Source organism: Quercus lobata, chromosome 1 (genome assembly GCF_001633185.2).
Source record: "Quercus lobata isolate SW786 chromosome 1, ValleyOak3.0 Primary Assembly, whole genome shotgun sequence".
Classification (NCBI taxonomy): Eukaryota; Viridiplantae; Streptophyta; class Magnoliopsida; order Fagales; family Fagaceae; genus Quercus; species Quercus lobata.
The window spans coordinates 12,549,674-12,573,869 of NC_044904.1; the positions used below are offsets into that span (position 1 = coordinate 12,549,674).

A 24,196-nucleotide genomic window follows, 5' to 3' on the forward strand; every position below is an offset into this window, starting at 1 on the left:
GAATTTGGTAGACAGTTAAATTTGATTCATAGACTAAGTCGAATTGATCCGTTGTAAGGTTAAAACTGTTTTCATATGACCCTTTCCTGTTCTGATCTATGTTCGTAGGATTAAAACTGAAGATATTTGTTATTTTCTGAATGTTTTCTCATGCGTTTCAACAAAAACCTTCTTGATTGAGCTTCAACCACAAACAAATTTTCCTATATCTAAGGTTCAACATATTTTTCTCTTATATTAACAAGCTTTTGAACAAAAACTCTGTATCCTAATCCATTCCTGTCTTTAAATATTTAGAAACACAACATCTGCAATCCAATTAATGCAAACACAAAACTCTCATTTCTCTGACAACATACTCTTCTAGCCATCTTTGCTTTCGTAACAGAGTGACTAAATTTTACGCTGACCATCTTTGTTAATTCAATTTACAATACTATAGAACCAATAATGACGGGGCCAGCATTGAGTAGCAGTGGGCTATTCCAATTTTTGGTGCAAGTGATAAAAGGACGATGGTTCACGGTGTTTGCCTCCTTGTTTATTATGGCGGGGGGTGGTGCAACTTACATATTTAGAAACTATTCTCAAGCAATTGTAGATGCTCTTGGATATGACGAGGCAGATATCAATACGATGAGCTTTTACAAGGACGTTGGTGCACATGTGGCAATCGTGGCAGGCCTAATTGGTGAGGTAATACCATCATGGCTCATGCTTTTCATTGGTGCAGTCATGAACTTTGGAGGCTACTTCATGATATGGTTGGCAGTCAAAGGCAAAATCGCCAAGCCACACATTTGGCAAATGTGCCTCTTCATTGCAATAGGAACTGATTCTCAGAATTTCACAAATACAGCAGCTGTTGTCACTTGTGTCAAGAACTTCCCCGAAAGCCGAGGGGTTGTGATTGGTCTTCTAAAGGGTCTTGTTGGACTTAGCGGAGCTATTTTGACACAACTTCACCTTGGAATCTATGGAAATGATTTGGATTCCCTTATTTTACTCATTGGATGGGCGCCAGCGATGGTAGCATTGTTGTTTATGTTCACAATTCGGTTGATGAAGACTGAAAGGCAACGATACGAGCTGAGAGTGTTTTTGCATTTCTTTTATATGACAATCTTACTTGCAATCTTTCTCATGGTCGTGACATTACTTAGGAAATACATTGATTTCCCTGAAGCATTCAACGTTGAAAGTGCTATAATGGTTACTGCCTTGCTCGTACTCCCTATCTATATTGTCATTAGAGAAGAGGCACTCTCATGGAAGCTCAAGAGAAGGCAATTGAATAATCTTCCTACCGAGGTAATCACTGAGGAACCACAAGCTTTGCCAGAACATTCATCTAGTAATAACAACCATGAGCAAGAAAACAATGAGAAATTTTCATCTTGTTTCGCAAACATTTTCAACAAGCCAGAAAGAGGAGAAGACTACACAATTCTACAAGCAATCCTAAGTGTTGACATGTTATATATATTCATTATGTCACTATGTGGACTCGGGACATGCTTAACAGTCATAGATAATTTCAGGGCCATTGGTGAGGCTAAGAAATTACAATCCCGGACCATAAGTTCTATCATAACCCTTATAAGCATATGGAATTACTTTGGGAGGGTCTATGCTGGTTTTGTCTCAGAACTTTTATTACTAAAATGGAAATTTCCTCGAACCAACATGATGGCTTTTTCACTCTTCATCTCATGCATTGGAACCCTCCTCATTGCCTTTCCAATAATCCCTGGTTCATACTATATGTCATCACTGCTCGTTGGGTTTTCATATGGTGCACAAGTCACATTGCTTTTCACAATCATTTCCGAGCTCTTTGGCCTTAAGTACTACTCCACTCTATTCAATTGTGCACAATTGGTAAGCCCACTTGGGGGATTCTTACTAAATTCAATGCTCGTTAAATCCTTCTACAAAAGAGAGGCATTGAAGGATGCTGTACTTGGACCTGATGGGACTTATCCAAAAGAGCCGAACTGCATCGGTGACCATTGTTTCAGGTTATCCTTCTCAATTTTGGCTTGTGTCACATTCGTAGGAATTCTTTCTTCCCTAATTTTGACATGGAGGACAAAAGATTTTTACAAAGGTGACATATATAAGAAGTATAAAGTTGACAAAAGCAAAAATAGCCCAGTTGACAGTGTCAAGAAGTATAATGGAGAAACATATGTGAAGTTTAATGAGACCAACAAGGCCACACCAGGGACATAGATGGCTCAACAGTCACACACCCTTAGTGGACGATAATGTATAGAACTCTCACAGAACTTGGAGGAATGGAATGAGAAAAAAGAAAACTGCTCAAGAGAATAATAGGCAATTTGGGTTGGGTCCATTGGCATTATCATTTGATTAGCAATTTTAATTTTCAAAATGTACCGAGTCCTCTCTTTTTTATTTTTTTTTTTAGCAAGGATTGTTTAAGTTTTGGGTTTGTGAATAGCAATCATTTTTAAATAAATTTACAAAATCTTTATTACTACTCAGTGATAGTTTACATGCTTATTTAAAGTCCATTGTCCCCCAAAAGCAAATTCCATTATAAACATGTGTTAGCTGAGCTCCCTGATCAACATATTTGAAATGCACTAAGGTGGATTAATGTAATACCTGATGATTGAATTATCACTTAATTAAATTAGTGGGAGTCATGGAAAAAAATTTAGAAGAGCATATCATATTCTAGATAATTTGAAATATAAAATTTATAATAATATATTTATACAATTGTCATAGGTGTGCTCCATAAATCATAGTCAAAAATTAGAGTTTTGGTATGAGCTAAGATAAGTCCTAAAAGTTGGAACTTTTGGAGACAACGACAGCATCCAATTCTGAAACAGTAAAAAAATAATAAATAAATAAATAAAGCTAAATTGAGACTAGTGCAGGATTCAACTGAACTGTTCCATATGGGAATGTTGTTATTTGACATTCTAGATTTTTATGCAATCCAAGTATCCAACTCGTTTTGCTAGGGCAATTTGTACAGCTCCAACAACACCCAATTGTTTTTGTTGATTGTTGGTTTTCCCCTCATATTGCAATATGTTAGTGTACAATTCATTTAAAGTAATAGCCTTCAAATTTCTTTAGAAGTTGAGTTGGCTTACGGAGACTGAGTGAGTAAACTGGTAAAGTGATAAAATTCAAACCACAAATAGACACTATTAAAATGAGCCTAATCACATGTAAGTTTACCGTAATTTCTCCCTTCTAATTATAAAATTATCAACAACAACAACAAAAAATTTCATTTGTTAATACAATTTTTGTTGAGTACTATGAAAATTACTTTTAAATATAATAGGGGCATAAAAATCATTTACATAAATTATAATTCCTTTTGCTTCATTTTTTATACAAACCAAACAAAGAAATATTATATTCTTTTTTTTTTCTATTTTTCTATTCCGGCTAAACAAAGATATGGTAAAACAACAAAACAAAAACAAAAAGCACTTTCTTACTTCCCATTATTCTACCCTATATTTTATATTTCTCACATTTTCATCCTCTCAACCAAATATGTCCCAAATTAGACATGTAAACCTTGCAAATACATTGTCAACTCACTCGTTTTCCTTCCACTTTGTTGTGAAATAGCGGAAACTCTAATATTAATTTCTATGATTTGGGACTAACAGAAGCGCATTTATACGAACAAGAAAATAAAACATCTACACAAAACAACAATATTTATAACTTGATTTGGCCAACTTCATGTCTATGTCAAAATCTCACAACCAAAGTCCACCATCAATGACATGGATTTCAGCTACAATTAATCATATCTCATAACACTCACAAACCCAAAGCCCCAACACACTCACATAACAACAAACTCTAAACACAACCATAGATATTTTTCAACCCCAAAAATCTACCAAATTACTCTTTGAAGAAACCCACTTCAGGTTCTTCTTAGAGCATTCTCCTCACTCCATATAAGAAAACCTTTGGGCAAAAGCCACCAAATCCTTTGTAACAATGCCTATTTATAAGGTTTCAATTCTATTTCTTAATGAACAAGGAATAAACAATTACTTCTTCCATGAGAAAACCATTTTCCTTCCATATCATGGAAATACTTGTCTTTCACACCAAGAAAAAAAAATTCCTTCCATGCCAAGGGAACCCAAGCCAAATCTAATTAAGAAAGGAAATTTATAACCACACTTTTCATTTGGTTAATCTTCTCTCTCTATTTTACAACAATAAATGCATTCATATAAAGTTCATCTTAAGCTTTTTTCAATAATTGATTATTTGTTCGAAAGATTCCAATTGAGATATTAATATAACATATATGGATATCTTTTAAACCAAAAGTTTAAGCCAATGGGTTTGGATTTAATTATGTTATAATGATCACTCACTTTTTCTTATTAGTATCCAATGTCAGACTTCACAACTCAACTAACCACGTTGCTTAAAAGGTGAATCATCCAACATGTAGATTTCGAATCAATTGCATCCAGCTGTTCAGGTGTGGGTTGGACATCCCTAGTACTGATTATAAATGCATGGCTTTATAGCATTGGTGTCATCTATGATAAAACATCAATTGAGTTGGGCATTATTAATCCACCATCTAATTGAAAAAGACTCGACTCTATGGTCGTACTTCTGTTTTGAGTTGTCAATTGGAATCGATGAGTTCTATTGAGTGAGGGAGGCAGAACAATGCACAATGAGAGAATGGAAGGCACAAACTATGCCTAGATCTGACCTCCCCCATATGATATAGCCTCACAAAGATGGCGGCAATTGACAATTGAGACTTTAGAATTGATTTCTTACAATGGTGGCAACAAACGACAATGCTTAGATTAGATCTAATCCTCCCATGATTGACAAGACGCAATTGGTTCAACAATTTAACTCCCTCCAACTCATCAACATTCAATAGCCAACTGAAATTGGTTCGATTTCACTAACTAAAACCCAACACCAACCAAAGCATTAGCCAAAATAATCCAAAATAGGTCATATCAATCAGGTGGGTCTGAGTTATTAAATCAATTGTTTATACAACCCTAATTACTGGTTAATTACTCCGTAGTTTAGGGCTACTTGACAATAAAGCAGGAAGGTCAAGAATATTTGTATACCTCAACTTGCTGAGTTATCAAGTTGAGTGTATTCTGATATGTGTTTTTTAGCTGTACCAAACTAATAACGACTCCTCATGTAGTAAAAAAAAAACGTAAAAATCTACGACCACTCACATTTTATCCCTTATTTTATTTGCCAGCTTTGAACTTAAACAATTGCCATTTCCACTGTAGTTGTGGTCCAAAAACTTTTCTTTTTAATCTCTAGTGGTCCAATCACTTTTTCCCAATTCCCACTCCTTAAATTAATTAACTATTATCCATTCCTTTTTTTTTTTTTTGAGATTCTTAATAGAATTATTATTATTATCCTTTCCCATCATTATTTTTGTGGTACCAAAAAAAAGTTTTGTAAAACCAAATTCCAATAACGAAAATGAAAATGAAAAAGTTAAAAATAATAGCTATAATTATTAGAAATGTACACGCATTAAATGACAATAACAAGGACTTAAATAAGAAGAAATAACAACAACAACAACAATATGCACAACCCCTGACCCATCATTATGCCCCACCCACCCACCCACCCGGGCGGCCCGCAAACTAACACCCATGACCCATTCCAATTTTTTTTTAACAACCCCGCGGGGACTTTTTTTTTTTTTTTTTTATCACAAAGAAATAGAGAGCTGGCGGGGTCAAACTTGAAATTACCAAATTACCCCCCATTTGACGGTGATGAGAGATCTGATCTCAGATCTTGTCGAGCTTCTCGGCCTTGACGACGGGATTGGCTTTGGCGATCTGCTCTCTTCCCATCTCTTTGAAATCGAAGGTGCAACCGTGGTGCTCCGGGTACCTGTGGGTCCCGCAGAACGTCATTCCGCACTTGCACTTGAACCCCGTGAGCCCCACGCGCCTCCTGCACGTCAAGCACCTGTTCGCCACCGCCACTGCCGCCGTAGTAACCGTAACCGACTCGTCCGGCTTCGATTCGGTCTCTTTAACGACGAAAACCGGAGGAGGAGACGGAGGTGAGGAAGATATAGTAACGTCGGCTGTTGATGATGAGGATGACGACGACGACGACGACGTGGCGACGAGGGATTGGTTGAGAGCGAGCTTAGCCGAAGAGGATTGCTGCTCCGTGAGCTGCAAATCTCGGTAACATTTGGAACAGAGATTTTGCGTCGCCGGACTCCCGAAAAATCCACAGTTGTTCGCGCATAGCTTTGGTGCTTGGCATCGATGCTCTTCCGCCATTTTTCTATAACCAAAAACAAAATAAATTCCTTAAGAAAACAATTTTCTCTGAGAAAAAAAAAAATTCAAAACAAACAGAACACAATAAAAAAAAAATTACCTGTTTGTTTTTTGATTTAGATCTGAATTATCGAGGTGTAGATGTAGATATAGAAGGAAAAAACAATAGATGTTTGGGAAAGAAGTCAAGAGAAAGAAGAAGGGAAAAGGAAAACCAAGGGAATCTCTCTCTTCAGAGGGGAAAAGATATGAAGGGAAAAAAGAAAAGCACCTCCTAGCAGACGCTCCTTGAGGAGATTCCTTGGTCCTCTAAAGAAAATTCCACACACCTTCTCTCTCTTTCTTTCTTTCCTTTTCTTTTTTTTCCTTTTCTTTTCTTTTCTTTCTCTCTCAAGTAAATTAAATTATAACAAACTCTCTTTTTTTTTTTCTTTCTTTTTGGGTTTTATTGGTTTCTGTCACTATAACACGCCTTTAAATTAATTAACGGCTCTCTTTTGTTGTTTCTAGAAGCCGTTTAAGGTACGCTAGTGGTATTAGGATTAATAATTTAATTTAATAATTAAATTAATTAATTTTTTTTAATTTTAAATTGGAGACGCCAATTTGGACCGTCGTAATCGAATTGACGGCGAATGTGGGATGTACGTTGCGGATGAGACGGAAAAGGTATAGTAGAGGAATCTGGGCCGTTCATTGTGTGTGGCGCGTACGGCTTCCTATAGCTATTTAGATGATAATTGGTATTTTTTCTTTCATTTCATGCTATAGAGGGCCACTTTTGGTGAAAAAGTTACTAGATGACATTACTCCTAGGAATAATGCTATGTGGTGTTGTTGTATGTCAAGTTGTCAACCTCTTGTTTCATGCCAAAATAAAATGTCAATGTCTTGACCTTTACAGTTTGTTAATGACTTATTTGATATATATATATATATATATAAATTGTTAAAAAAATCAATTTTTTTTTAAATTTTTTATAAAAGTCTATATATGAACAAAATAGTAATGATTATTGTCAATTAATTAAGTTATAAGGCTCTTAAGGATAGATAATTATTCAATATTTTCAGAGTATTATAAATGCATATTCTCCCCTTTCATATAATTGTGTATCTCACTAATTAAATTTATGGTAAAATACACAATTCATATGAGATGAAGGATTACACATATATTATACTCTCGGATAGTATTAGTTTCAGTGTTTTACTAAACTTTTTTTCTCAATGTTTGGTAATATGTGATAAACTTCTTCCAATGATCATAAATACTAACACTTATTTTCTATATACTAATTAGTAATTATTTGTCATTACAATTAAAATATACATTTTTAACATTAATTTTAAATTTTAAATATTGTTTAATAAACAGATAGTTTACATAATTAGGAATTTCAAGAAAATAAAGTAAAAGTAATAACTTCAAGGTTAGGTGTCATTTTAAAAAATAGAGGTGATTTTTCTAGGGAGATTAATTTAGTTTATCCAAAATAATAATTACATTCCTTTTTTTTTTCTTTTTTAATTTCCTAAACAACATTCACAAGAGACTTGAGGTGGAATTCTTTTCCATTTTATGTTAATCAAAACTAAGAAAAAAATAAATATATATGTTCAATCTAAATGTAAATAACAAGGGCCTTGCAATAGTTATTTTTCCCAATAGATACATGCTACTACAAATTATACGGCCAAAAGTTGTCCAATTTTGCAGAGATAAATAAGCTATTCTCCTCTCTTACAAAAATGTTCTTGTCCCAATCAAGTTGAGAATCAGTACCTTTTTTGGCCGATAGTCGAGAAGACTTGGCTAACGTTGCTTAAGCTATAAATTCTCCTATTTTTTAAAATAGAATTTTGACCTTCCACATCTTGCTAAAGTCTTGTTTGAACTAATAGGACAAATCAGTCTCGAAAAGATTCAGTCTTACTCTTCTCATATATATATATATATACACATATAAAATTATTTTTAGTCCAAGGCAAGGAGTGGAAGGGAACTCTCTTATAATTTTCTTGCTTCACTGGTAAAAATAATAGGCCTTTTCCATGTTTCTTTTTTTGTGCGGAGTTTAAGGCTTTTACATCCCCTTCTCATCTGTATATTTCAATTTTCATTATGGAACAAATAAGGGTCCACGCAAAAACCCTGCCATCAAAAATGGTGATCTTTCCATCTTGCTCAGTTGTCAGATCAACATTTTCAAATTCAAAGGCAATCTCTGTTGCTCCTGGAAACTAAAGATCATCAACATTGGGGTTGTCAACATGGAAATTTCAAATCTACAGTGACAAGTATCAGTATTGCAACACCACTCAAACCACTTTCACTGTTTCACAGAAGTAATACTAATCTATCATACAAAGCATTTACATTGCAGGCTAACTTTGGAAATGGAACTAAAATAGAAGTAAATGAAGGTTTTTTTTTCCCCAACCTGCTGCCCAGAGGGAGGGGGGATTTTACTTTTTATATCAACAAAAACAAATAAAAACAAAGTTCCAAAAAAGGGAATCCATGGACCATGTTCTTCACCCATGTGAGTCAATCTAACAAATGTGCTTGGTGTCTTTAAAAATTTGATATTTAATCTGAATCGTGAATTTGAAATGGAGAAATATTAAAGTTCGGCTCATGACAGCTATATCACCTTAACGTTTACTTGAAACAATGAGCTACGCAACACCTACAATGTAGGCATTCCAAGCATCTTGTTGCTGAAAACTTTTCACCTCTTCATATTTCACATCACGTCCTTCACCAAATCCCTCTGTAGTTCTGATTTCTTCTGTATCTGGCATTTCTCGAAGCCAAAAATGGACAGATCGGAATCCAGCCTCTTCTAAGCAGTCTTTAATCTCAGGCAATGACCACCTGGCACATGAGCAACCAACTTATAACGTTTTTGAAATTTATTCAAGATCACTACTAACAATAAATCCTGAGCTGTTTAGATCATTACGCCTTTCATATCTAGAACACAATTTAATAGAATAAATAACACAACTTACAGCCTCCAGCTGTATGAAAATGCATGGCGAAGTTTTTTCTGCTGCTTTTGGAGAAGGAAGTGGAGGCTAATCCTTGTTTTTCGCTCAACAACGTCAAATTCAGCTTGCTCCCAAACATACTGCACATGCCAATAGCAAATTCTAAACCATAAGCAAAGAGACCTGTGCAATGAAGAATAAGATAAATTGCTATATTTTGATTTATGTTGCGCCCTGGACAGGAATGAACACAAAATAATAAATTAGTTCCTTCCATGTCTTAGCAACTTTAATAGCATTAAGCTATAAGGAGATATTTAGATTTCACTTCACTCTCATGTATTAAACGTCTCTAGCTTAATGATGATTGCTGTCATATAAGCTGTATTTTGGATATCTCACCAATTTGATAAAAGATCCATAACAAACAGGGGGGACAAGAAAGGAAAGATTAAAAGAGAATTCTAGGAAAAAAGCAGTAGAAAAGATCCTAAGTAGAATTAACAGCGGAAATTGCATACAGATGTAAAACTAGAATACGAAGGACCTCTGATCAAAATAATTTCATTTCTTTTTATTTTTTTATTTTTTTGCCTGATTATGTTTCATATCATTCCAAATGTTTCTCGTGGCACACAGTTGGACTCACAGCTCTGGAGACTAGATTATTAGATCTCCTTTGAACCTGAACTTGGTCAACTACATTTATATCTACGATCTTCCTTCTGATACTATTAATGTCATTACTATTTGGAGCAGAAAGACTATACCGTAAAATTGGCAAATCTTCTCTGAAGTCTTAGCTTGTGCTCTGATGATGTCCCACCATATAAATCCATCACAAATATACCACCTTCCTTTGACAAGGCATCAAGGACATGCTTAAAATACAAAACCAGCTCTGCACGTTTATGAAGACAACAGCAGCTATAGTTAAATGCACAAACAATGTCTCTAGGAGGCAGTGGCAAACTCTTCATGTACTTATCATCAGCAGTAGATCCCACTTGCACAGTAGATTCCAATGCACAAGTCTCAGAACCATCTTTGCCCTCTTGCAGTGTAATGTTACTTATCAGTTCTTGAGGCTCAAAGTTGACTAGCTTGGCCTCAAGAGGTTGCAAGACATTGCCATGAAAGAGGGATATTCTGGAATACCCATCAGCCCCAACTCTACTTATGTTCTTCTCCAAGCACCAATTTAGAGCCTCAAGGTCCAAATCCAATCCCACAGCAGTCCTTCTTGAATTACTGCGGATCCATTCTGCACTGTCAAACATATAGAATTCGTTAGGTATTTTCATGCTTTTGGCATTGCAACTGAAAACAAATTAATGACCTATTGCTTAAGAATGGGCAATACTCAAATTACAAATTTACTTGCGGGAGAGGAAAAAAAGACAGATATTATATTTATCATAAGCAAAACTTGTTAACATTTATCACAGTTGGACTCAGAAGGTTAACCAAATGAAAGTAAGAACCTATACAAAAGTTACCTCATACAAATTCAAGAATACAATTTAGGCTGCAAAGCTACCATCTTTGTCTTCAAATTAAATAGCATACATAACATACTATTAATAGCTTACTCCATATAAGCCACAGGAGAATAATCTCCATGAAATAATCTTAAGCTATGACTAAGACAGCAATAGGGTCATAAAACATTTGATAGCTTATTTTTAACATCAAAGTCCACAAAATGGAGAATGGTACTGACACGCATACCTGACGGGGGAAGCAAAAGTGACAATTTATTTTGATTTAGTTTCATTCTTTTTGGACATCAATTGTATTATTATTAGGCCCTTGTATTTTTTGATACATCGATAATTGGGGGTGTGGGGATTTGAACCTTGGAAGTCTCTATTGGAAACACCAGGAAGTACTAACCAATTGAGCAACAAAGCTCTTCGCTAGGCCCTAGTATTTAATCAAGTTAATTAGTATTTATTTATTTATTTGAAGTCTAGGGATTTTTTGTCATTCAATATGTACGGATTCCTAAGCTAGTTAGAATTAGGGTCTAGCATCCCTATATAAGCAAACTATGTACTCCTATCAAAAGGAAATCACTTTGATGAATGAAAAACTGCTTTTGGTGCTGACTCCAAGCAAGCCTAGGTTCCAATCCTTTATTTTCTTGTCTTTCAATTTCATTGTTGATTCATTCAGGTTTATCCTGTGTCAATACCAGCTTTAGAAATGTCAAACAATTGCCAAACAATGCCACTTTGCATAAACCCTCCCTTGAATCATTGAAAGACTTTACAAACAATGCATAAAACCAATGCCCTCGCCACAAAGCACCAATTTGGTAAAAACTTAACATCATAGGATACAATAATTCAATAAAACCTTGCAGATATGCATTCCAAAGTACCACTATTTCTTGGGTAGGAGTATTTCCAACATGTGTGATTCCAATAAATTAAATTCTTGAACAAAATTTCATAAACCAGAAAATGGGAAAAATGGTACAAGCAAACCAAATAGGGTGAGAATGTACCTAAGAAGAGCGGTTCCACAAAAATCTTCTTGGAGATAGAGAGGCAACCTCCCACCCACATACATCAAAAAAAACTTCTGCATATAGCTAATGTCTCCCTTCGGAGACTGCATCCAAAACAAAAAATATCACAATTCTGTTGCAGAAAGTCAAAAATATATACATACAATTCTCAGCTATCCTAAATTTCCCACATTTTTCTCAGCAAACAAAACAGGGTATTGAATGAACTAGTGAATGAGTCAAACCTGTACGGATTGCTGGTAAAGATCAAATTTTGAAGGCATGTTCTTTGATGGGTGCTCTTCATTTTTGTCATCTTCTTGTTCTTGTTCTTCTTTTTCTTCCGCCTTCTCCTCCTCTTCTTCTTCTTCTTCTTCAGGAACAGAAGGCTTGGAATCAGAGGAATAAGAAGAAGAGGGTAGGCTTAGCTGGTAATCATAGTCATCGTCTTGTTCCGCAGCATAGTAAGAGGCTCCTCGATGAGGATTCCTTTGTTGGTGCCTCTGCTTCTTCTCTCGCTTTCCCATATTCTTGATTTTCTTTCTAGTTTCTACCACCACCGCCGCCCAACGCTCAAATAGTAACTGTGTTCTGTGTGTGTGACACTGACAACGAAAGTCTCTGCCTCGCCCAAGAGAAAGGAGAAAAGGCAGTCGTTTGTGCTTCTTTCTTATACGGCAGGTCGTTTAGCTCAAGTAAACGACCAAGCGTTTCTTTCTTTTTTATTTTTATTTATATTTATTTGTTTGTAGGGCACTACAAAAAATGTTATTTTACCCTCAAAGTAATAATAATGCAAGCTTTCAAAGTAATATATATATATATATATATATATATATATGCACTAATGCGACAATAAATTTTACTATATTTTCACAAATGTAACATAACTATAATTGGTGTATAATAAAAGTGATGTTAATAGTAATCTCGTGTAAAAGTAACGTTACTCTAGTCATAATTTATGAAATTTTTTGGTGATAGCATTGTTGAAACTAAAAATCATTTTCATATTTCTTTTAATCTACAGCTAATAGTTTGGATTAGGTAAATGACAGTTATTTTCCGTTTCATGTATGACCATAGTGTGCATGGGTCAAGTTGTGTTGGTTTTAGATATTTTTTAACCTTATTGGACCTCATTGGGTTGAGAATTTTTTTTTTCAACGCAACCCACGGTAGCTTTAAATACCCAATCTATGTAAATGGAGGAGCCATTCGGTGATTCGGTGATGCTTAGTAAAATAAAATTGGGCAATTAGGTATAATATCCAATTTTTGTCAAACTAAAATTAAAATAAGTCAAACTAACAAATTTAAACTAAGTCTAAAAATCTACAATAAATTAACCTAACAAATTTAAAATGCATATATTTTTGTAAACTATTAAAAACATAGATTGGGTTGAGTTATTTGGTTTGAAATTTTGCCAAATCCCCTCGACAAATAAATAAATAAATAACCCCACCAATCAGTTCATGAAAAGAAAAAAAAAAAAAAAAAAGGACAAATTGTAGCATCATTTGGGTTCATCAAGTTTATGGGTTGAATCACACCCTATGGATGACTGGTCGTTTCTCAGCAAATAAAATAAACAAATGACTGAATGCTTTAGCTCATATTTATAGAGTAGTAATTCATGTTATAGAGTATTGTTAAGATTAGGGCAATTGGATACAGATTGACATGAATGTAAACTATTGGGGCATGTTTGTTAATTCTATGATTTAGGATACTAAGCAAGACACACGATACAACTAATTTGTGTTATGGGTTGGTATTGATCCACAATGGGAAACTTGGATAAGAACATGTAAATCATAATAATTTCTTTATATATATAGAAATTGAACTATTCTTTATTAAAAATGGTATGATGCAATACATGGATCTCTCTGGAATGTTTTTTTTTTTTTCTTCTTCTTTTTTTATGAGCCATCTTCTTCTTCTTCTTCGTATTTTGTCCTTGTCCACCTAGATAACTTCTAGTTTTATCGAGCTCTCCTTTTTTGATTCTTCATCATGAATGATGACTTACGAGGCCTTTTCTTACTGTTCAAGTGTCCACCTAGATAACTTCTGGTCTTATCGAGTTCTCATTTTCTAGTTCTTTATCATGAATGGAGACTTTTTGGACCTTTTTTACTGTTCAAGTTTGTCCTTCTACATTAAATGCGGTGGTGCCAAGCATGTAACCTTTATTAATGCAGAGGCTATTGTAGAATCATCAGGAAATTTTTGGAAGTTACCTTGGAAAAGTATGCCTTCTCTAGAATTTACCTCAGTAATTTGGACATTCCTTGGACATAGTCTTGGCACTTGCCCTGAAAGGTCATTGGTTTTGACCAATGATCCGAGGATATTCGTTTATTATCAGAATGAGCTAGTCAATGCTAGATTTGTTTCCTCTGTTTGGGCCAATGCTTAAAATAGGCCCAATGTTTATCCCATTATAATAAGGCCATATATTCACCATATTACAAAACCCATTTAATAATCCTATAAAAAAAAATCATTAACAATATCATCATTTATTATTAAGTGGGTTTTTTTAGGAGGATTATTAAGTGGGTTAAACAACATAATCCACATAACATATTTGTAGGGATAAAGGGCCAGAGATGGATATTGGGCCATGGGTTGTGTTCGAGAAGATTAAGTCGTTAGAGGACAAGCAGACACTAACGAGGACACACAAATTGGTGGGCTATGGGAGAAGTCTGATCATAAAGGATAGAGATTGTAGTCTGAGAAGAAACACCTCCTCGGCTAAGTAGAGTAGAGATCAAAGGTCTGACCTTTTATCAAGAACAATACACCAAACAATCATACTGGTAAGGATAAGCACTAAAAGGGAATAAGACAAAGGAAAGCTGAGAAATATCTAGGGAAAGCTACTACCTCCGCATTAAATGCTCTGCAGCTAACTCTCTGACTGCATTAATGTGGAAATAATACTTGAACAGTAACATTCAACCTTACAGCCACCCACAAAAACTTCAGGAAGGGGCTGATAGAACAAGGATCAGAACCAGCAATTTGATTTACACATGAAGGGCTGAGATGAAGTAAAGAATGGAAATATAAAGAAGAGGAATCCCATTATTCCCGGGAGGGGGGGGGGGATGAGAAAATCTGGAGAAGAAAGAAAAAATAATGTACACTCAAGAATTGTAATTGTCCTTAAGTCTAAGAAAAATATATAAGAATTGCTTTCCTCAGACTTTGTCGAGGAGGATTTTTTTTTTTTTTTTTTTGTGCCTAAAACCGTTTATTCTTACTTTCTAGCATCATTTAACCTACTATAATTGTTGTCAAACTCATTGAAGTTCAGTTTTTAGCTCACTTTCTATAAATTTATTGTATTGGGCTCTTTAGGCCTTTGTCATTTTCATTTTTGGGCTTGGGAACTAAAACATGTCCTTACAATATTTAATAAATAGATTGTATTAGGTTTTGTTTTTTTATTTTTTATTTATTTTTTTACTTAGATAACATATTTTGATAAATTAAATTGGGAAAGTTAACCGATACTCTAAGAGTATAAGTTTAAGATGTATTTTTTAAAAACTTTTATGGGAAAAGTAAAAAAGTAATTTTAATTTTTTTACAATATTTTCATAATTTTTTTATGAAAGTAGTGTAAAAATTTTCCCAAAATAAATTATTAATAATTGTCTTAAAGACACTCATTAATATAATATAATTAAATTTTCTTTGCCGTCGTGTTTCTTTTTCCTAATCTAACTTTATTAGAGACCAAAAAAAAGAAAAAAAAGAAAAAAAAAGAAAAGAAGAAGAAGAAGAAGCAAAAAACGAAGACCCAAGTAAAAGCAAATATTGACTTTGCCAATGCATCCCTCCTTCACAACCTTACTTTCCACGGAACCCCCATTTTCTTACCGCCTCAATGACCTCATTGATTCCTAAAATATTGTTTATAATAATAATTTCCTAATAAATTTTAAGTGATAGTTTGCCCCTAATTTTAATTTAAAATCATCATTCAAGTTATTATTTTATTTATAAGTACTTACTTTGTTTCTTAATATTTATATAAAAGTATTCTGAAAATATTATGAACCTATACTCTCATAGGATAAACACAATAACACATACACAATGTTGCACACAATTTCATTTTCTATCCATCCAGGAAAAAAAAAAAAAAAAAAAAAAAATCTATCCAATTGGTAATTAGTAATTATAAAAAAAAAAAGTATCCGAATTCCCAAACGCGTCCATTGACAGACCAAAGAAAAAAAAAACGAAAAAAAAAAGAAAAAGAAAGTTCCTTCCTCTCCTCTCTTTCGTTTCCCTTCTCTTCCTTTTTCTTATCTCCCCCTTCAAAATCCAATAATCCGATCATACCCAAAAAAAAAAAAAAAGTTTTCCCTATAAAACCTCCAAAATCAAATCCCGATCCTCCAATTCCCTAACCCCACCTTCAAATCCAAGCTTCCTCTGTACAAATAAAAAATGATCCTCTCAAAATTCTAGGGTTTCCTTTTTCTTCTTCTTCGTTTTTTTTTCATTCTCTCTCATCGAATTTCAATCCCGGCCTATGCGATTTGCGAAGGAGTCCAAAACATGTACAGCAATTTCAAAGAGCAAGCAATAGAGTACGTGAAGCAAGCCGTACAGGAAGACAATGCCGGAAACTACGCCAAGGCTTTCCCTCTTTACATGAACGCCTTGGAGTATTTCAAGACTCATCTCAAGTACGAGAAGAACCCTAAGATCAAGGAAGCCATTACTCAGAAGTTCACCGAGTACCTCCGTCGCGCGGAGGAGATCCGCGCCGTGCTTGACGACGGCGGCCCCGGACCGGCGTCTAACGGGGACGCTGCGGTCGCTACCAGGCCCAAGACCAAGCCCAAGGACGGCGAAGGCGGCGGAGACGGGGAGGACCCCGAGCAATCCAAGCTGAGAGCTGGGTTGAATTCGGCTATCGTGAGGGAGAAGCCTAACGTGAAATGGACTGACGTCGCCGGTCTCGAGAGCGCGAAGCAAGCTCTCCAGGAGGCTGTCATTTTGCCTGTCAAGTTTCCCCAATTCTTCACTGGTTAGCTTTTTTTTTTGGTTACTTGTTTTGATTGGATTGGATGCATTGCTTTCTTTGAATGTTGTGTATTCAATTCAGTGTTGATTTCATAGATGTGAGATTTTAGGTAGGAGGGCACATTAAGCATGTCTTCATTCATATCAAAATTGGAAATTTGGTTTTGGAATGTGAAGCTGTTTCAATCTGCTTAATTAGCTTTTCGTTTGATATAAGCAGTAATTTGCATTTGTTATATAATTACCATTGCGGCCAATGAACTCTTGCTCAACTTGCACCTGATGTGGAGGGTGAAATTTTGGGTTCAAGACCCATTGGGTGCGTTTGTAACTTATCAATCATAATATATAATATAAGGGTCTTGTTAACTGGTGCCCGGCATTTGTTAATGGACCATTTTAGGGAAGTTTTTATACCACTGTCATGGAAAATATAAAAAGCCGTCAAAAAAGTCAATTGCTTTTTTCTTTTCCTATAAAAATTTCTAAAAATATCTTCTAAACCAATGCCATGAGGGCATCCGTTAACTTTTCCCATAATATAATTACCATTGCAATCACTAGAAACCATTTTACGACAATGATGACAACCAACATTATCACCACTGTTGGATTAGTAGATGTGATTGTGATTTAAGTATTTTAGTTTGTGTAAGAAAAACTTTGTCATGATTAGAACTTCCGGTCTTGTTATATGGTTTCTATTGATGGTAAAATAAAGTGAAGTGATTTGGAGCACTACTCTTTTTAGTCTTTATATGATTTCTCCATGCTTCATATGTCAATATTATTGGTGTAGCATATGTATTTGATTCATTTTTTAAAAATTAATGTTTTCCCTACTTCTCTTTTAGGCAAGAGACGACCGTGGAGAGCCTTTTTATTGTATGGGCCACCTGGAACTGGAAAGTCTTACTTGGCCAAGGCTGTTGCAACCGAAGCCGATTCTACCTTTTTCAGGTATGATTTGCATTGTTACACAGTCAACCATTTATTTGTGTATTGGAAATTTCCACTTATCATGAATCTTCACTTTTTTTTTTTCCTTATATAGCTTTTTCTGTGCTAGTGAGCAACCACTGATGCTGCTGGCAGTCATATATTGCAGTTTCCACCTATTTTTGATTGACTCTGTTACAGTTCTGTTCCTTTCTATTTGATGTAATGAGTTGGTGATCCTGTTAATAGCTCCCTTGCTGCCTTGCCTGTTGAGACCATTACTTCACTAGAATACATGATTTTTATTTTTATTTTTTACAAAAATGTGAAAATTTAAGACTGGGGTGCATGACAATATATTCATCTACAGATCCTTGATGTTTTCCATACAGATCTTAAAAAGCATTTTAAGTATCTTTACCTTGTTCTTGAATGCCTTGAGTATACAAGCTTCCTGATTCTGTCAAAATCAAGGTCTCTCAAGTAATCTGTGACAGAGGTTGGAGTTCCCCTGAATTTCTTGTCCCATTCTGTACAATTTCCTTTGGCTAATTACCTTTATATGTATAAGCCTTCAATGCATACTTAGTATGGTTTGGAGAGGTAAATGGGTGTCTGGGACTGTTAAGGAGCCTTATGGTGTGAGCCTTTGGAGACATATTTGTATGGGATGGTCACACTTTCTTCTTGTATTAAGTTTTAAGTAGGAGATAGACAGTGTTTTTGTTTTTGACATGACCCTTGGTGTGGGGATGTACCACTTTGTGATGCTTTCCCTACTCTTTTTCTCATCACTCAACACAAAGAAGCTTTGTTAGGGTATCTTATGCAGGGGAGTAATGGCTCTTTGCTTTGGGATGTGACATCCCTTAGGCCTTTTCAGGATTGGGTGCTGGAGACTCAACATTCTTTTCTTGCTCTTCGATATCCTTATATGCTTGGTGGGGGTGTGGGCAGGATCAGGTAGGCTGGCTTCCTTCAAGGAAGCATGTTTTTTAGGTGTCTTATTATAAGGTTCTTTCTCAAGGCAGCCCGCATCCTTTCCCATGGAAGAGTGTTTGGAGAGCCAAGGTTCCTCCTAAAGTTGCTTTCTTTACATGGACAGCAGCTAGAGGTAGGATTCTGACAACGGATAATCTCTGCAGGAGAAAGATTTGTGCTGTTGTGTGGTGCTGTCTGTCTAAGAAAAGCAACGAGTCTGTTGATCACTTGCATCTTCATTGTGAGTTTACTTCCCAGCTTTGGTCCTTGATGTTTTTGTCTTCATCAGTCATGCCCAGGAGGGTGGTTGACATGCTGTTTTGCTGGAAGGGGCATTTTATTAGCCACAGGAGTGCTGCTATCTGGACTGTAGCTTCTTTGTGCATCATGTGGACTGTTCAAAGAGAATGTAATGTTTGCATTTTGAAGAGATTGAGGATTCTCTTTAGGACTGAAAGTTTATGTTGCTTCACACTTGGCATGTTTTGATGGCTATTTGGAGCAGCCACTCATGTTTCTAATTTCATTGAGTTTTAGATGTTTGTACATTTAGGTGATGCTCTTGTAGGTGCCTGAGTACACTACTTGTGTACAAAAAAAAACTGTCATTCCTTTGGAACCCCCCCCCCCCAAAAAAAAAACCAAAAAAAAAAAAAGTTTCTTTACTTATCAAAAAATGTATCCACTCAAGATTATGGCCTTTCAATCAGTGATGGCCAAGCCTAAAAATTATGATTGTATGACTTGGTCAAGGTTTTGGGTTTTCCTGAGTGGTTTGTGACTAGAGATCTGTTTTAGATTTGAACCCCCTTGCAGGTGCTGTGATCTCACAGTTTGACCAAGAATAGCAGCCTGGAGTCTTACATTGTTTTGAGGATACTTCCTGCCAAATAATTATAATTCCTTAGGGAATCCTTAGAATTGATTTTAATGAATGGCTGGTTTTACAATCCCAATTTACGAATTCCAGTTTTTTGGGACCTTTCTTTTCTAAAATTGTAAAGCCTGCCCTTGTTAGATCTGTTATATGAGTTCCTTTTACAAGTGCAGTTCTTTTCTGAAAATGGTAACATTGAATTTTCCTGTCTAGTGATGAGCATGTTATGTCAATTACTGATATATATATATATATGCATGTGTGCATTGCGACGCCTCTTCCCTTTGCATGTGTCTAGTGATTTTTGTTTTTGTTTTTTATAAATGTATTAGACTAAGAAGTTGGAATATGTTACCAATTGTTTTTTATTTTTTTTACCCAATAGTGTCTCTTCATCGGACCTGGTTTCTAAGTGGATGGGTGAAAGTGAAAAGCTAGTTTCAAACCTTTTCCAAATGGCTCGTGAAAGTGAGCCTTCTATTATCTTCATTGATGAAATTGATTCTTTATGCGGCACACGTGGAGAAGGCAATGAAAGTGAAGCTTCTAGACGTATCAAGACTGAACTGCTTGTGCAGATGCAGGTATTTGTTTGTATGGCAAGAACTTTAAATTTTGCTGCCTAAATTTTCTTTTTAATTTATGTTACCCACTTTTATCTTTGATTACTTTTCAGTTAATTGTTTACTAGCTCAAAAGATTAAAAAAAGAAAAAAAAAAAGAAAAAAAGAAAAAAAAAAGGTTTCCAGTTAATTGTGGATGTGTGAAAGGGATTAAATGTAATAGTTATAGAGTCCATTCGAGGCAAGATAGATAAAATGGTCAACCACTTATCATAATGTAAATTTCTATCATTAACTTTTTTCACCATCAATTTATTTCTAGCATAGTTTAGTGTTGTAAAGATGATGAGTAACACTGTAGCAATTACAGTGTTGTAGCTCATAGATTGATTTTGGGACTCATAATATCTGTTAAGATGCCGACATTGTACTTTTGTTGCTATTTATGAAAATTGGGGACTAGGTTAATATCCTGAAGGCATGATATTTGCTGAGCTGTCACAATAACAGCTTTTCAAGACATGTTCTAAATTTTTTTCAATATAATTAATTATATCTTGACTTGACATTTTCTTTCTTACACTCTAGGGGGTAGGGCACAATGATCAGAAAGTTCTTGTTCTTGCAGCTACGAATACTCCTTATGCTCTGGACCAGGTAAAGGGGAACATGAGAAGTTTGTTTTTGTAATTTTTTCTTGAATCAGCAGAACCATTATGTAGCTTGTATCTAAGCATTACTAATTGCAGGCCATCCGGCGGCGTTTTGATAAGCGTATATACATTCCTCTACCAGAAGCGAAGGCCCGTCAGCACATGTTCAAAGTAATGGGAACCATAATTGAATTTTTTTTTTCCTTCAGTAAAATAAGAGAAGAGAAGGGCATCTTTTTATATTAGCAAAATTTTTGATGTTGAGGATCAATAGCTGACTAAAACATATGGGACTAAGCCTTGGTTGTTGTTGTGTTGTTAAACTTTACAGGTGCATTTAGGCGATACTCCTCACAATTTAACTGAAAGTGATTTTGAAAGCTTAGGTCGCAAGACAGAGGGCTTTTCAGGTTCAGATATTGCTGTTTGTGTAAGTGTGCTGCATATGTGAGATGCTTGATATTTTATTCTTTAACTTTTAGACCAGGTTGTCCTTAATTTTATAAATAATGTGAGGCAGGTCAATTGGAAATGGCTAACCACAGTGCCCTTCATATTTTTTCTTGACTTTGGCAGGTTAAGGATGTCCTTTTTGAACCTGTTCGTAAAACACAAGACGCAATGTTCTTTTATAAGAATTCTAATGATATGTGGGTTCCATGTGGACCGAAACAGCCAGGCGCTGTCCAAATTACCATGCAGGATCTGGCAGCAGAAGGGCAAGCTTCAAAGGTATTTGCAGATAGTTAGATATGAATACTTGTTATTACCTTTTTCTCTGTTCACTTTCAATTTTCTGACCTTCTATGTATCATTTGGACATGTAATGGTCTCATGGTGAATTCATCTTTAGATCGTTTGTCAAACCCAAAGTCACTTTGTTTGGATGAAATTTGTTGTGATGAAATGAATTAGAGTTCAGATTAACTATTCAATTCGTTAATGAAACAAATTAGATTGTTTTTGCAATCCAGTTTTATGTTTGGAGTAAAGTTGATTTCGAATACATTTGTTGTTTGTGAATTAAATGGGGATATTAAAATTTTTTATTTTATTTTAAAAAAAGGTAAATAGAAATGAACTGAAAAGATGAGCAAACTTGAAGCAATCTGGTCCTTTGTTGGCCAGTTCACATGAATTCATGTCAGAAGTTGAGATTCCAAAAACATGTATTAAATCCAATTCAATTCATTTTTGTTCCAAATACATGATATGGGCTCAATGAATATCATTTCTATTCACTTTGGCCTCATGGGTTACCAATGTTGTTAATGACCTCTAAAATAGGTTACGAATTAGATACAGTTTCTTAGACCTAATACATTAGGTTCTCCAAATGAATTCAAATGCACAACTGGAATGATTTCAATTCTCCCTGAGAGACATAATACTGTTTGTACTGCATTGTTTAATGCAAAGTTGCAAACATGAGTTTGAATTTTATTGTTGAACTTGATGTACTGTACTTAAAGAACTTATCTGTATCTAAGTTTTTACCCCTTAGGATATTCATTCATCTACAAAGTAACTAAATGGTTGTTTCTGATTAACACCCATGCAGATCCTTCCGCCCCCTATTTCAAAAGCAGATTTTGACAAGGTGCTTGCAAGACAGAGGCCTACAGTGAGTAAATCTGACCTTGAAGTGCATGAGAGATTCACAAAGGAATTTGGAGAGGAAGGTTGAATAATTTGATAAAATGTTATCACGTTGATCCACACACTAGTTGTGAGAACATTGGTATGATTTGTATTTATGTATCAGTGCTGGATCCAGTGAATTATATCCCTTATATTAAGCTTCTTCACACGGGGAAGGTTGACTTCCCCGTTTCTGTATTCAGATGGAGATACTGAGGTTTGATACTTTTGAAATTACTTGTCCCAAATTGTGTAAAGTACAGTTTCAGAATTATGACTGTAGAATGTGGACATGAAGCATATGTGATGCTGATTGCCTTTGATGGTTGGCCCTCTTGTTATTTGCATACTAATTTTCTGATTTAAAAGTTTATTGATCTTTAGGTTTGATCTAAAGGATTTTGCTATGGCTGCTGGAAAATGTTGTTCAGTAGGATGGATGGAGGGTGCCGTATGACCCATCCGCAAATGTCGAAATTTAATGAATTCTTCAGCCATTTGCCTTGCATCCTAATGTTTCATCATTTTTTAAGGGGGAATCTATGAACTGTCCGCTCTATTTTTAGTTTTTCACAACCTCAATGATCTATGCTTGTCTTTAATCTAGTCTTTCTTTGTGTTTATACAGGTATTTTTTTTAACTCTGGCAATATCACTCTTCCATCCATTACAGTCAGTCGGTCATAATGAAATACACAAACCTTTCTTTTTTAGGCTTAAAATTCTAGACAGCAAACTTCCAAATATTTCACATCTTAGGTTCTTCGCGAGTTAGAAAAACATTAATAATGAGATTAAGTATATAATCTTTAGCTGGTTATGAACAAATGTAAGTATAGATCTCATCATTAATAAATGACAATTATATAATGATACGTCTTGTATGCTAATTTATGGATTCTATAGAAGTTGCATTTCAAATTGCAATAAATTATAGTCAACAACTTATTTAGCTTTTTACTAAAAGTGTGCTAAAATATATTTGCACTTTGAAAAAAAAAATGAAAAAGTGAAAAAATGTGGGAAAAGTTAGGTTTTTTTTTTATAGGGAAAAGTTAGGTTTTAAAAAGCTTTACATAAAGCTAAAAAGTTAAAATCTGAGTCTTTAATTTAGTCTTTCTTTGTGTTTATACGAGTGTTACTCTTTACCCATTACAGTTAGTCAGTCACAATGAAATACATAAACCTTTCTTTTTAAGGCTTAAAACTCTAAACATCAAACTTCCAAATATTTCACATCTTAGGTTCTTCGCTAGTCTGAAAAACATTAATGATGAGATCAAGTATACAATCTTTAGCCGGTTATGATCAAATGAAAGTACAAATCTCATTATTAATAAATGACAATTATATAATGATATGTCTTGTATGCTAATTTATGGGTTCTACAGAAGTCGCATTTCGAATTGCAATAAACTATAATTGACAACTTATTTAGCTTCTTGTTGAAAACTTTTTGCTAAAAGTGTGCTAAAGTATATTTGTACTTTGAAAAAATTTGAAAAAGTGAAAAAATGTGAGAAAAGTGAGATTTTAAAAAGTTGTACATAAAAACTAAAAGCTAAAAGCTCAGTCTTTAATCTACACTTTCTTTGTATTTATACAGGTTTTTTAAGCCTAGC

General features: G+C 34.8%; 4 protein-coding genes across 4 annotated transcripts; 2 read left to right on the top strand and 2 right to left on the bottom strand.

The window, feature by feature from the left end:
- Positions 1–450: 450 nt before the first annotated feature.
- On the top strand, positions 451–2,235 carry LOC115995201 (protein NUCLEAR FUSION DEFECTIVE 4-like). The gene has a single exon (XM_031119666.1). It carries the CDS (start codon positions 451–453, stop codon positions 2,233–2,235), a length of 1,785 nt encoding a protein of 594 aa, XP_030975526.1.
- A 3,294-nt stretch (positions 2,236–5,529) lies between these two features.
- On the bottom strand, positions 5,530–6,731 carry LOC115979123 (zinc finger A20 and AN1 domain-containing stress-associated protein 3). Its single transcript, XM_031101122.1, has 2 exons — positions 6,448–6,731; positions 5,530–6,351 (listed from the first exon to the last, which is right to left on the bottom strand). The coding sequence occupies exon 2, from the start codon at positions 6,345–6,347 to the stop codon at positions 5,838–5,840; it is 510 nt and encodes a 169-aa protein (XP_030956982.1). The 5' UTR covers positions 6,348–6,351; positions 6,448–6,731; the 3' UTR covers positions 5,530–5,837.
- A 1,924-nt stretch (positions 6,732–8,655) lies between these two features.
- Positions 8,656–12,492, bottom strand: LOC115979551. The gene is made up of 5 exons (XM_031101610.1): positions 12,105–12,492; positions 11,857–11,963; positions 10,115–10,613; positions 9,366–9,484; positions 8,656–9,228 (listed from the first exon to the last, which is right to left on the bottom strand). Exons 1-5 carry the CDS (start codon positions 12,384–12,386, stop codon positions 9,030–9,032), a joined length of 1,206 nt encoding a protein of 401 aa, XP_030957470.1. The 5' UTR covers positions 12,387–12,492; the 3' UTR covers positions 8,656–9,029.
- A 3,631-nt stretch (positions 12,493–16,123) lies between these two features.
- Positions 16,124–22,945, top strand: LOC115979563 (protein SUPPRESSOR OF K(+) TRANSPORT GROWTH DEFECT 1). The gene is made up of 8 exons (XM_031101617.1): positions 16,124–16,924; positions 17,775–17,880; positions 20,103–20,301; positions 20,869–20,937; positions 21,030–21,104; positions 21,265–21,363; positions 21,510–21,665; positions 22,495–22,945. Exons 1-8 carry the CDS (start codon positions 16,450–16,452, stop codon positions 22,618–22,620), a joined length of 1,305 nt encoding a protein of 434 aa, XP_030957477.1. The 5' UTR covers positions 16,124–16,449; the 3' UTR covers positions 22,621–22,945.
- The last annotated feature ends 1,251 nt before the right edge of the window (positions 22,946–24,196 follow it).

Bases quoted from the DNA above. Each gene is read 5' to 3' on its own strand.
- LOC115995201 (XM_031119666.1), top strand. From the start codon at position 451: ATGACGGGGCCAGCATTGAGTAGCAGTGGGCTATTCCAATTTTTGGTG.
- LOC115979123 (XM_031101122.1), bottom strand. From the start codon at position 6,347: ATGGCGGAAGAGCATCGATGCCAAGCACCAAAGCTATGCGCGAACAAC.
- LOC115979551 (XM_031101610.1), bottom strand. From the start codon at position 12,386: ATGGGAAAGCGAGAGAAGAAGCAGAGGCACCAACAAAGGAATCCTCAT. The intron at 9,485-10,114 runs GTATAGTCTTTC...TGGCATGTGCAG, and splicing joins GAAGATTTGCCAATTTTACG to TATGTTTGGGAGCAAGCTGA. The intron at 9,229-9,365 runs GTAAGTTGTGTT...CTCATGTGCCAG, and splicing joins TTTTCATACAGCTGGAGGCT to GTGGTCATTGCCTGAGATTA.
- LOC115979563 (XM_031101617.1), top strand. From the start codon at position 16,450: ATGTACAGCAATTTCAAAGAGCAAGCAATAGAGTACGTGAAGCAAGCC. The intron at 17,881-20,102 runs GTATGATTTGCA...TTTACCCAATAG, and splicing joins GCCGATTCTACCTTTTTCAG to TGTCTCTTCATCGGACCTGG. The intron at 21,666-22,494 runs GTATTTGCAGAT...ACACCCATGCAG, and splicing joins CAGAAGGGCAAGCTTCAAAG to ATCCTTCCGCCCCCTATTTC.